At 42.1% G+C, this 12991-nt stretch overlaps 1 protein-coding gene across 1 annotated transcript in view; it reads left to right on the forward strand.

Moving 5' to 3' along the window:
- LOC117528719 (immunoglobulin superfamily member 1-like) overlaps positions 1–12991 on the forward strand; it is a 170895-nt gene that overhangs the window by 80660 nt on the left and 77244 nt on the right. The window contains exon 5 of the mRNA XM_034191355.1: positions 12659–12970. Within this exon, the coding sequence (XP_034047246.1) occupies positions 12659–12970 (312 nt within the window). The remainder of the gene's footprint in view (positions 1–12658; positions 12971–12991) is intronic.

A 12991-nucleotide genomic window follows, 5' to 3' on the forward strand; every position in this document is an offset into this window, starting at 1 on the left:
GAGTGCACATGTGGCATGCCAGAGTGTCGGCTCCCACCACAACACGTGTCTCCCCCCGTCCCCCCCACCCCACCCCAACACATCTGTGTGTGTGAGTCCTCCCCGCAGGTGAAGCATCTCTCATCTGATCACAGAGTGACATCTTGGTCTGTGCGCTGACAGGACAGGGGGCATGGCTGGCTGCCCACAGCTGTTGAGGTGTGAGTGGCGTACCACAGGACAAGGACAACCTAACAGTTTGATAAATACACCACTTTCAGTCATGTATCAGAATAAATACGCTGTACCAAACGCCGTCTGTTCGGTTATCACAGCGCTTTTTTTCTTTTTTTTTAGAAATACGTTTATCTGCTTGTTGATTTTAGCCATTGCATGGTCCTTTTATAAGATAGTGATTGTAGTGCAGTGGTAAAGTTTCTGTCTGGTGATCAGAGTGTGTGGGTTCAAATCCTGTGAGTGGCATTTTTTTTTTTTGCATTTAACCAGGGTTAACTGCGGGGTTCTGTGTTGCATCCCCTTTTATGTATTATTTATATCATCCAGTGATATTCACTAATTATACAGCTGGTTTTAATTTTATTTTCCTCCACATAAGGGGTGCGATGTGGTGCAGCAGCTTGCACTGTGTTCCTGCTTGAAAGACACCGTTGCATGCACAAACCATTGTACCGGCATCGTGCACGCCTGCCCTTCGGCGCAATGTTTTGTGGTGTGCTCATATGAGCTCTACCTTCGTGAGTCACCCTAGTTGTATGTATTTGCATTATGTGTGAAGGGGCCCTTACATTTGGTCACTTATGACCCTGGAAAGATGTGTATTTTTTTAATATTACAGGCTTTGATTTCATCATATAAAATCAGTGATTAATATTGTTATTGTTGGGAAAGTGTAATGACACGGACCCACAACAGGGGGCGTAAATGAACGGACAATGGATAAGCCAAAAATAACAATTTAATGTTGTGAATTGCACAACGGAATACAGACAATTGCAGTTGAGAAGTACAGTCAATCGTACAAAAGGTGACGTGTGGGCAGGCTCGAGGATAGAAGACGTCTGTCCAGAGAAGAGCCGGATCCCACACGGCTTCCACTCCCAACGGATCTGAAGAACACCGGAGCCGCCAAGTCCTGGGACCCCAGGTGGCCACCGTCTCCAGCTGTCAGACCTGGTACTGCTGGCAGAAACAGAAACAGTTAATGGTGGGTGTGTGAATACACACCCAGTAATCTCTCAGTACTCAGTTCCTCCGGGAGGGAGAACCTCCACCTCCAATATAGGAACACCCGTGCAGCTCCTGTCAGTCACTTCTCTGGATGCAGTGAGAGGCGAAGACGTCGCAAACCCACACTATGCGCCAATCCAACAGAAGACTGTATCCACAGGAACAAACGGCTGCACACAGAACAATATTTAGTCACGGTTCAGACACAGCAGAGAATATTACCTGAGTGGTAGCTGATTTCTCGGCGTGGAGGTGGATTTGCAGTCCGGCTTTTATGGTGATGTGGATGATGATAGTAGAATGAGTGACAGCTGGTGCTGTCGATGAGTGACAGCTGTCACTCTCTGTTGCTCCGATGCCCTCTCGTGCTTGAAGCCCGCACTTCAAGCAGGGCACCCTCTGGTGGTGGTAGGCCAGCAGTACCTCCTCTTCAGTGGCCCACACAACAGTTATGGTTTTTTAGAACGCACAATGGAGGGATTATATTTCCCAGATGGCTTGAGAACACCTCAGGATTCCTCAGGAAGAGTTGGAGGAATTAGCTGAGGGTAGAAAATTGTGGGATGAGCTGCTTGGTCGACTGACACAGTGACACGGACCCCGATAATCATCAGAAAATTATCTGTTAACACCATGATAAATGACCCCACTTGGTCATTTTAGATGCAAAAATAACTTGTTCGCTTTGGGGATTATTATTATTATTATTATTATTATTATTATTATTATTATTATTATTATGAGGCTGAAACCAAAGTGGAAAAAGTAAACCCTAAACCTTTGTGCAGTTTTGGTTCGGATTTTCAGAAGTGAAAAAGCACTTTTGTGACACTCAGTGGATGCAACACTTTTGCCTTATGAGTTTGACGTAGATTCATGCAAATTCTTTGTGATTCATTCATTCATTCATTCATTCTTCTATACCCACTTACTCCAGTTAAGGCTAACAGAGAAGCTGAAGTCAATCCCAGTGGTCATGCACACTGGACAAGCTGCCACTCTATCCCAGAGCCACATACATACAGAAAATGTTTGTGATTCAGTGTTCTTTATTTTATTCTAGCTGGGGTACCCGGTGCTGCCCGGGTTAACCTGTTTTAGACATAAGCCAAATGCCAATCATTTTAATCAAAACAATTGCCCAACATTTGTTTTTGTAATGCTGATGTCTTATAAATATAATAGTTAATGGGCTAAAGTTTGTCCAGCAGAACTATAAGAGGTGGACTCCAAAAACTAAGTGGAAATACATTTGAAGTCCTTCATGCAGACTTTGTTTTGCAATCAAATTTATAACAAAATTACACACAAAAGGTAGGTAACAGTAAATGTAAATATCAATTAATCAAAATTGAGGTAGTGGTGTATTTCACTGTTTTTACATTGCAATTTTACAAACATAAAATGAATGTATTCAGACAATTAGGCAAACTGGGTTCTACAGGACAGTCAGGTGCTTAACAGTTGAGAACATAAAGTAGCTGAAGAAAGGGATTAAATAAACAAAGATGGCCAACACATATACAGGGCTGGAAATTTGAATCTGCCTGGTCATACCCACAGCCTCAGCCTAAGCATGTTGCTGTTTTGCTGAGTGTGCTATGCTGTGCTGAGTGGTGGGCACAGTTCAGATAATCTGATAACCGATAATTATCAAAGAAAATGTTTTCATTATCGGATTATCTTTCAGATAACTTTGAAAACCATTATCGGACTAATTATCTTCCGATAAATTTTGTTTGATCATTTTTAAACCCTTAACGTGATAAACAAAGCTGAACAGCTAAAAACACTTACAAAATTTAAAATCAGTTGAGCACCTACCTGTTAAATGTTTTGTAGCAGATGTGTAGTTCTACTCTGTGCAAACAGCGGAGAGCTACTTCTACAAGAAACCGCTTTATCCTCTGCAGACAAAGGAGAACTGGTCATCAAAAAAAAAAAAACCCACTCATTTCTTTTAACCCCATAACTCTTTTAACCCCTCTTGCCTTCTTGCTCTCGGTCGGGACGGTCGCATTTTTCTCTCCTCCTCCCTCCCCAACTTTCCTGCTACTGTAGCATGTTTGTCTGTGAGGCTGCCGGCCCTGCTCCTCTGGAAACGGCAAAATGGATCTAATCAAGTGGTCTCTGAATGCAATTGACACTATTTTTTCTACAAGACACTCGGGAGCGGAGGACCCGACCTGTCCTGCCGGGACACGTGTGGCGGGTTACGTGATGGACAGCTGGCGGAGGTGGCAAGTCATGTGCCTGTACACGTTGTCTGTGGAGGACGTTGAAGATGTTTACTTATTTGGAGCTGTGGTGACCAGGTTTCTGCTGTGTGGAGCGGCCATAGCACTGGTTTACCGGAAAATTAAGAAGGTGGAGGCGGCATTAATTGGCCCGTCCAGGCTGCCCCACATGATCGATTCGATTGGAAGGGCAGTGTCAGCTCAGTCGGCGGGTGTTAACCGCACGTTGGAATCCATCTCGGGGAGAATGGCTGCACTGGAAAACCGCTTTGATCGTCAGTAATGACCACATCTCTTCTCCTCTATTCAGATGTATTTGGGAGCCACTCTGAAGTTTCAGACAGTGGAATCTTTCAGGCGTCTGTTAATCTGGATATCTATTTGGTTTCCAAACACCAGCTGCCCTTCAAGGCCGCTGAGATAAAATCCTCCCCACCGAGGAACACTCCTGATGCCTCGCTCCTCGTCTTACCCCGCCTCTCTTGTCTTCCCCTTCTCAGTCCTGTGATGTTGACAGTGGGACCTTGGACTCTGGTGGACTGATTCAGGACGGGGATCCCCCCCCCCCCAGGATGGACAGATAAGGCCTGTTGATGGGCTGTCTGTCTGAACACTGGACACATTCAAGTCTCGGCTGTCGTCTGTTGTCTGCTGTGATTGTTTAATGTTTTTCTGTGACTGCTTTCTGTGCTTATGGGTTTTTGTTTTTTTTTTTTGCTTCAGTGGTGCTGTGTGTGTTCAACACAGCAGCAATGGAGGTTTTTTCTTCCCAGTACTTCCCTTGTGTGTGCTTTTATGTGTGTTTATGTACCGGACCGGCTTATGTGTGTTGTTGTTTGTTAAGTGTGTCATGAAGCCGGCCAAAGTTTGCTCAGCCCTGCTCGTGACTCAGGGCAGGGACATACATCTAGAGCTGGGTCCCTGGGCGCCGTAAAGGCGACCTCTGCTCCTAACTGACAATTAGGATGGGTTAAATGCAGTAAACACATTTCATTGTGCAGGGAACATGTTCCTATGTGCATATGACAATAAACTCCTTTGAATCCTTGAATCCTTGAATACTAATACGCGGGCAATATCACCCAAGTCATCCAGAGGCATACATTTTTAACTTATGGTTCAGATTTTAACCAAACTAATTTCGGACAAGTTATTTAAACTGACGTCACGTCTGAAGTTTTATAAAGTGAAAATATCAGATATATGTTTTAGTTTTAAAGTAATGCGCTAATTTTTAAGGTTTTAGTGTGGACATGCTGTGTCCAGGTGCATTATGGGAAGGATAGGGTAATCTCAGTACATTCACGACATGAGAAATGCATTTGAGACACTTTGATCAGGCTCCACGGACAACAGCATTAAACGCTAGTGCCTAAAACTCTTGTGAATATATTTTCTGGGTTGACAGACGTTATTATTGTGATTGCATTTATTAAATTCGATGCATCTTAAATGTAGCAGACACACGGATTATCTGGAATTTTGTTTTGGCAAGTTTTCAAGGTCTCAACTGCCATCTACTGTCCAGTAGTGTTCGTATTCACCCTGAAGCTGGGCTGATATTTTCAATCACTGTACTCGGTTCCAGCTCAAACTGTACCATAGAACTGCACGGTGTAAAAGTTCAGAGCACACGATTTATGTTCTCACACACATTGTACATTCAAAAACCACACGTCAGACTCATGTTTCCAGAAGCAAAACGTAAACAGAAGCTTTTTTTTCAAACTTAATTTACAAAAACCTTGATGGGAGACATTAAAGTTTAAAAACAAAACAAACAAACAAAAAACATTACAAGACAGGTCTGCGGTGTTTGCACAGGCACAGTGCGAGAGTTTGGATGTTTGTAGCCCTTCAGCAGCAGGATACCCTCACGACGGCTGACCAGAATATCAAACAGGTTTAATTTTCATCTGACCATACGATCGCTGATCAGGAGGTGGTCGTGAGATGTTAAACGCAGCTCGTTACTCCATGTATACTAAACAATACAGGATGCGCGATTAACCTGAAACTCGATGCGATCCAAAAAATGCTTGCACAAATGAAAAATCAGCTGAAAAAGGGCCAAAACTCACACTGGCACCAGTAGATCATGGCAGTGTTCTATTTATTTTGACACCGGTTATATCAGACGGTTATCTAATTACAACTTGGCTTTTTTTTTGGAAAATGCCTTTTTTTTTTACAAATAAAAATGGCATATTTTACAAAAGCACATTTATCTGTAAACACCAACACACAACACACCTCACATTAACGTGTTGGTTTACATAGAATGAATGAGTCAACCAATCAATGTTAGCGGAGGCACATTTTACCCAGAATGCCATCTGTCTGTGTTTGTTACAAAACTTCAGAATTAGTGCATTATTCAACATTAAGAGAAATATGTTATAGCTTAACTTTGCACAAATGACAGAATTGACATTAATGGAGTTATTCTATCAGTATTCATTTTATTTACACCAAACCATAACTCAGCATTGCTTTATTTTCCAAGACGGCAGCATTGTGATTAAGTAGAGAGTTGAGCTTTGTGGCTCCTCTCAGCTGCGTTTGTGCTGGAAGCCATGTAGTAAACTGGAGCTTCCAGCAGGGGGCAGGACGCTCAAACACAGAAGTGCTGATTCATTATTTGGGTCTGTTGTCGCTTTTGATGCTTCCAGAAGCGATTGGTGTACATGTACACTGACTGGTGGTTGGCTCTCATTGCGGTATTATATCACTTCCTGTTCCGGAGCACAGCGGTGTTTTGCTGTATCTGTTAGCTGTTTAATCTGCGCAGTTAGATTGATCTAGTTAACTAGATAACGATTTGTTTCACAGTGTAATCTTCACGTGCCTTAACTAAAGCACTCCCTCTGCTGAATCACCTCTAAATTATTCACACATTATTCACATTGTGTGTTTTTAGGAATCCGCTAGCTTAGCGCAGCTACTAGCTCTTAGCCGGTTTAGCATGGCAGCTTCTCCTGTCTCTCCCGCACTTTTCTGCTCTGGGTGTGAAATGTTTAGTTATTCCTCGGCCTCCTTTAGCAGTAATGGTACTTGTAATAAGTGTAGCTTATTCGTAGCTTTGGAGGCCAGGCTGGGTGAATTGGAGACTCGGCTCCGCACCGTGGAAAATTCTACAGCTAGCCAGGCCCCTGTAGTCAGTGCGGACCAAGGTAGCTTAGCCGCCGTTAGTTTCCCTCTGGCAGATCCCGAGCAGCCAGGAAAGCAGGCCGACTGGGTGACTGTGAGGAAGAAGCGTAGTTCTAAACAGAAGCCCCGTGTACACCGCCAACCCGTTCACATTTCTAACCATTTTTCCCCACTCGGCGACACACCCGCCAAAGATCAAACTCTGGTTATTGGCGACTCTGTTTTGAGAAATGTGAAGTTAGCGACACCAGCAACCATAGTCAATTGTCTTCCGGGGGCCAGAGCAGGCGAAATTGAAGGAAATTTGAAACTGCTGGCTAAGGCTAAGCGTAAATTTGGTAAGATTGTAATTCACGTCGGCAGTAATGAAACCCGGTTATGCCAATCGGAGGTCACTAAAATTAACATTGAATCGGTGTGTATCTTTGCAAAAACAATGTCAGACTCTGTAGTTTTCTCTGGGCCCCTCCCCAATCGGACCGGGAGTGACATGTTTAGCCGCATGTTCTCCTTGAATTGCTGGCTGTCTGAGTGGTGTCCAAAAAATGAGGTAGATAATTGGCAAAGCTTCTGGGGAAAACCTGGTCTTGTTAGGAGAGACGGCATCCATCCCACTTTGGATGGAGCAGCTCTCATTTCTAGAAATCTGGCCAATTTTCTTAAATCCTCCAAACCGTGACTAGTGACTAGTGACTAGTCTTACACACCTCTCTGCAGCTTCTCTCCCCCTGCCATCCCCTCATTACCCCATCCCCGTAGAGACGGTGCCTGCTCCCAGACCACCAATAACCAGCAAAAATCTATTTAAGCATAAAAATTCAAAAAGAAAAAATAATATAGCACCTTCAACTGCACCACAGACTAAAACAGTTAAATGTGGTCTATTAAACATTAGGTCTCTCTCTTCTAAGTCCCTGTTAGTAAATGATATAATAATTGATCAACATATTGATTTATTCTGCCTTACAGAAACCTGGTTACAGCAGGATGAATATGTTATTTTAAATGAGTCAACACCCCCGAGTCACACTAACTGCCAGAATGCTCGTAGCATGGGCCGAGGCGGAGGATTAGCAGCAATCTTCCATTCCAGCTTATTAATTAATCAAAAACCCAGACAGAGCTTTAATTCATTTGAAAGCTTGACTCTTAGTCTTGTCCATCCAAACTGGAAGTCCCAAAAACCAGTTTTATTTGTTATTATCTATCGTCCACCTGGTCGTTACTGTGAGTTTCTCTGTGAATTTTCAGACCTTTTGTCTGACTTAGTGCTTACCTCAGATAAGATAATTATAGTGGGTGATTTTAACATCCATACGGATGCTGAGAATGACAGCCTCAACACTGCATTTAATCTATTATTAGACTCAATTGGCTTTGCTCAAAATGTAAATGAGTCCACCACTTTAATCATATCTTAGATCTTGTTCTGACTTATGGTATGGAAATTGAAGACTTGAAGACGGTGGTTTGAATCATATTTATCTAATAGATTACAATTTGTTCATGTAAATGGGGAATCTTCTTCACAGACTAAGGTTAATTATGGAGTTCCACAAGGTTCTGTGCTAGGACCAATTTTATTCACTTTATACATGTTTCCCTTAGGCAACATTATTAGACGGCATTGCGTAAATTTTCATTGTTACGCAGATGATACCCAGCTTTATCTATCCATGAAGCCAGAGGACACACACCAATTAGCTAAACTGCAGGATTGTCTTACAGACATAAAGACATGGATGACCTCTAATTTCCTGCTTTTAAACTCAGATAAAACTGAAGTTATTGTACTTGGCCCCACAAATCTTAGAAACATGGTGTCTAACCAGATCCTTACTCTGGATGGCATTACCCTGACCTCTAGTAATACTGTGAGAAATCTTGGAGTCATTTTTGATCAGGATATGTCATTCAATGCGCATATTAAGCAAATATGTAGGACTGCTTTTTTGCATTTACGCAATATCTCTAAAATTAGAAATGTCTTGTCTCAGAGTGATGCTGAAAAACTAATTCATGCATTTATTTCCTCTAGGCTGGACTATTGTAATTCATTATTATCAGGTTGTCCTAAAAGTTCCCTGAAAAGCCTTCAGTTAATTCAAAATGCTGCAGCTAGAGTACTAGCGGGGACTAGAAGGAGAGTGTTGTGTGTTGGGGGGTTTGGCTGGATGTTTTTTGTGTTGTTTCCTTTTCTTTGCTCTCCTGGTGGTATGCAAACTGGTTTTTGTCTGTGGAGAAGGTGCTGGCAGAAGAATCCTTCACCCTCATCAACATTATTGGCTGCACTTGTGGAGGATGTTCATGTGCAGGCCTAATGACTCGCAGCACCTGTGGATGATGCTCACGTGCAGACTTAAAGACTTTCAGCTGAAGCAGATAATGAGATGGCGTTCTGCATTTAAGCCATGAGTGATTCAAGCAGAATTGCTGGGAACTCGACCTTGTGACATTCGTTTGTGAGATGCTGAGGACCGCGCCTGGGTTTGACACATTGTGCCTGTGAAGGAGGACGGGTGAGGGATACATGCTGTCAGCACACATCAGAGGTGATTGATTGTCTGAATAAGTGTTAATAGTAATTTGATATTTTGTTACGCAGTATATTTGAACATTGATGAGAATTGTGCAACTTGCTTCTCACGGCCGTGGCGTGCGGACTGATGATCCTCCGCCTGTTGTGAGAAGCTGCTCATTTACATAAAGCTTAAATTCAGACCTGAATGTGTTGCTGATAGTGTGTGCCTTTGAAGGATATTAGTTGTAGCTGTTGACTTACCTCAACTCTTCTATCCTTCACAGAGTAAGTTTGTCGTGTCCACCTGGGGGGTGTTTGGCGGTTAATTTGAGTCCAGAAGCACCGGGCTTCGATCCCTTTTGGCGCTGGAGAGCGCGTCGTCCTTCACTCCGCCAGACAAACCATATATTATGTTGTACACAATTATTGCACAGAAAGGGAAATAAATGTTTTGTTTTTGGAACCGCTTTCTGGTTATTTAGCGCTGGGTTCAGTCAGACGCAGGTCCGCTCCTCAACCCGCGTCGGCACATAACAGTGAGAGCATATCTCACCCATATTGGCCTCTCGTCATTGGCTTCCTGTTAATTCTAGAATAGAATTTAAAATTCTTCTTCTTACTTATAAGGTTTTGAATAATCAGGTCCCATCTTATCTTAGGGACCTCATAGTACCATATCACCCCAATAGAGCGCTTCACTCTCAGACTGCAGGCTTACTTGTAGTTCCTAGGGTTTGTAAGAGTAGAATGGGAAGCAGAGCCTTCAGCTTTCAGGCTCCTCTCCTGTGGAACCAGCTCCCAATTCAGATCAGGGAGACAGACACCATCTCTACTTTTAAGATTAGGCTTAAAACTTTCCTTTTTGCTAAAGCTTATAGTTAGGGCTGGATCAGGTGACCCTGAACCATCCCTTAGTTATGCTGCTATAGACTTAGACTGCTGGGGGGTTCCCATGATGCACTGAGTGTTTGCTCTGTATGCACCACTCTGCATTTAATCATTAGTGATCGATCTCTGCTCCCCTCCACAGCATGTCTTTTTCCTGGTTCTCTCCCTCAGCCCCAACCAGTCCCAGCAGAATACTGCCCCTCCCTGAGCCTGGTTCTGCTGGAGGTTTCTTCCTGTTAAAAGGGAGTTTTTCCTTCCCACTGTAGCCAAGTGCTTGCTCACAGGGGGTCGTTTTGACCGTTGGGTTTTTTACGTAATTATTGTATGGCGTTGCCTTACAATATAAAGCGCCTTGGGGCAACTGTTTGTTGTGATTTGGCGCTATATAAATAAAATTGATTGATTGATTGATTGATTGATTGATTGATTGATTGATTGATTGATTGTGGTGTTAAAACTCAACATCAGCTTGTTAGTAGTTGCAAGTGTACCGGAGACAATACTGGAATTTATCGGGTATCTGTAACTTCCAATACATTTTTGGGTGGTTTATTGTTTTATCTTTATCAAATATAACTTTTCAGTTATCTGATTATCTGTTATCGAAGTTAATTTTTTGGTTATCTGTGCCCACCACTGCCAACACATACAACCCCTGGCAAAAATTATGGAATCACCGGCCTCGGAGGATGTTCATTCAGTTGTTTAATTTTGTAGAAAAAAAGCAGATCACAGACATGACACAAAACTAAAGTCATTTCAAATGGCAACTTTCTGGCTTTAAGAAACACTATAAGAAATCAAGAAAAAAAAAAGATTGTGGCAGTCAGTAACGGTTACTTTTTTAGACCAAGCAGAGGAAAAAAATATGAAATCACTGAATTCTGAGGAAAAAATTATGGAATCACCCTGTAAATTTTCATCCCCAAAACTAACACCTGCATCATATCAGATCTGCTCGTTAGTCTGCATCTAAAAAGGAGTGATCACACCTTGGAGAGCTGTTGCACCAAGTGGACTGACATGAATCATGGCTCCAACACGAGAGATGTCAATTGAAACAAAGGAGAGGATTATCAAACTCTTAAAAGAGAGTAAATCATCACGCAATGTTGCAAAAGATGTTGGTTGTTCACAGTCAGCTGTGTCTAAACTCTGGACCAAATACAAACAACATGGGAAGGTTGTTAAAGGCAAACATACTGGTAGACCAAGGAAGACATCAAAGCGTCAAGACAGAAAACTTAAAGCAATATGTCTCAAAAATCGAAAAATGTACAACAAAACAAATGAGGACCGAATGGGATGAAACTGGAGTCAACGTCTGTGACCGAACTGTAAGAAACCGCCTAAAGGAAATGGGATTTACATACAGAAAAACTAAACGAAAGCCATCATTAACACCTAAACAGAAAAAAACAAGGTTACAATGGGCTAAGGAAAAGCAATCGTGGACTGTGGATGACTGGATGAAAGTCATATTCAGTGATGAATCTCGAATCTGCATTGGGCAAGGTGATGATGCTGGAACTTTTGTTTGGTGCCGTTCCAGTGAGATTTATAAAGATGACTGCCTGAAGAGAACATGTAAATTTCCACAGTCATTGATGATATGGGGCTGCATGTCAGGTAAAGGCACTGGGGAGATGGCTGTCATTACATCATCAATAAATGCATAAGTTTACGTTGATATTTTGGACAATTGAAAGGATGTTTGGGGATGATGAAATCATTTTTCAAGATGATAATGCATCTTGCCATAGAGCAAAAACTGCAAAAACATTCCTTGCAAAAAGACACATAGGGTCAATGTCATGGCATAGGGTCAATGTCAATGAGCAGATCTGATTTGATGCAGGTGTTAATTTGGGGGATAAAAATTTACAGGGTGATTACATAATTTTTTCCTCAGAATTGAGTGATTCCATATTTTTTTCCTCTGCTTGGTCTAAAAAAGTAACCATTACTGACTGCCACAATCTTTTTTTCTTGATTTCTTATAGTGCTTCTTAAAGCCAGAAAGTTGCCATTTGAAATGACTTTAGTTTTGTGTCATGTCTGTGATCTGCTTTTTTTCTACAAAATTAAACAACTGAATGAACATCCTCCGAGGCCGGTGATTCCATAATTTTTGCCAGGGGTTGTATACAGGGCTTGAACTTTGAATCTGACTGGTCATACCCACAGCCGGCTATTCTGGGGGTAATTTTCAGTTCAACTTTTTAAAAAATGGTACCAGTTTGTTCCTCATGTCATGAGGATTCAGAATATATATAGTTTTTAGGGCTACATATTAGTTTGGGAGTTTATCCCGGACAGACAGAAAGACAGACAGAAGTGGCAGCATGAAAAGCACATGGTACAATACTGTATGGTCTACATAAATGGCTATTTTGGGGGTAATTTTCAGTTCAACTTTTAACAAAAATGGTACCAGTTTGTTTCCCATGTCATGAGGATTCAGAATATATATTGTTTTTAGGGCTGTGGCTTTATTTTCTGTTTTTCTTGAATAGCCTTGTGCAGTAATGTAAAATTTAAATAATCTGATCAAAATAGTTGTCAGATTTTCAAAATATTTTTATGTTCTATACATATGACTATATCTATCTATCTATCTTTCTTCTGTTTGTAGATCTCCAGATCAGATTAGCTGGTGGCTCAAATCACTGCTCTGGAAGAGTTGAAATCTATTATGGCACCTCCTGGGGAACAGTCTGTGATGACAACTGGGACATACAGGATGCTGAAGTAGTTTGCCAACAGGTGCGTTGTGGATCGGCACAGAGAGCCACTACTCAAGCCACCTTTGGTCAAGGAAGTGGTCACATCTGGCTTGATGATGTCGGCTGTACTGGAAGTGAAAATTCTCTGGCTGAGTGTCAACACAAGGGACTGATGCAGAACAACTGTGACCACAGTGAAGATGCTGGTGTCATCTGTTCAGGTGAGGGGCATGTTAAAGCAC

This window comes from Thalassophryne amazonica, chromosome 16 (assembly GCF_902500255.1).
Source record: "Thalassophryne amazonica chromosome 16, fThaAma1.1, whole genome shotgun sequence".
Classification (NCBI taxonomy): domain Eukaryota; kingdom Metazoa; phylum Chordata; class Actinopteri; order Batrachoidiformes; family Batrachoididae; genus Thalassophryne; species Thalassophryne amazonica.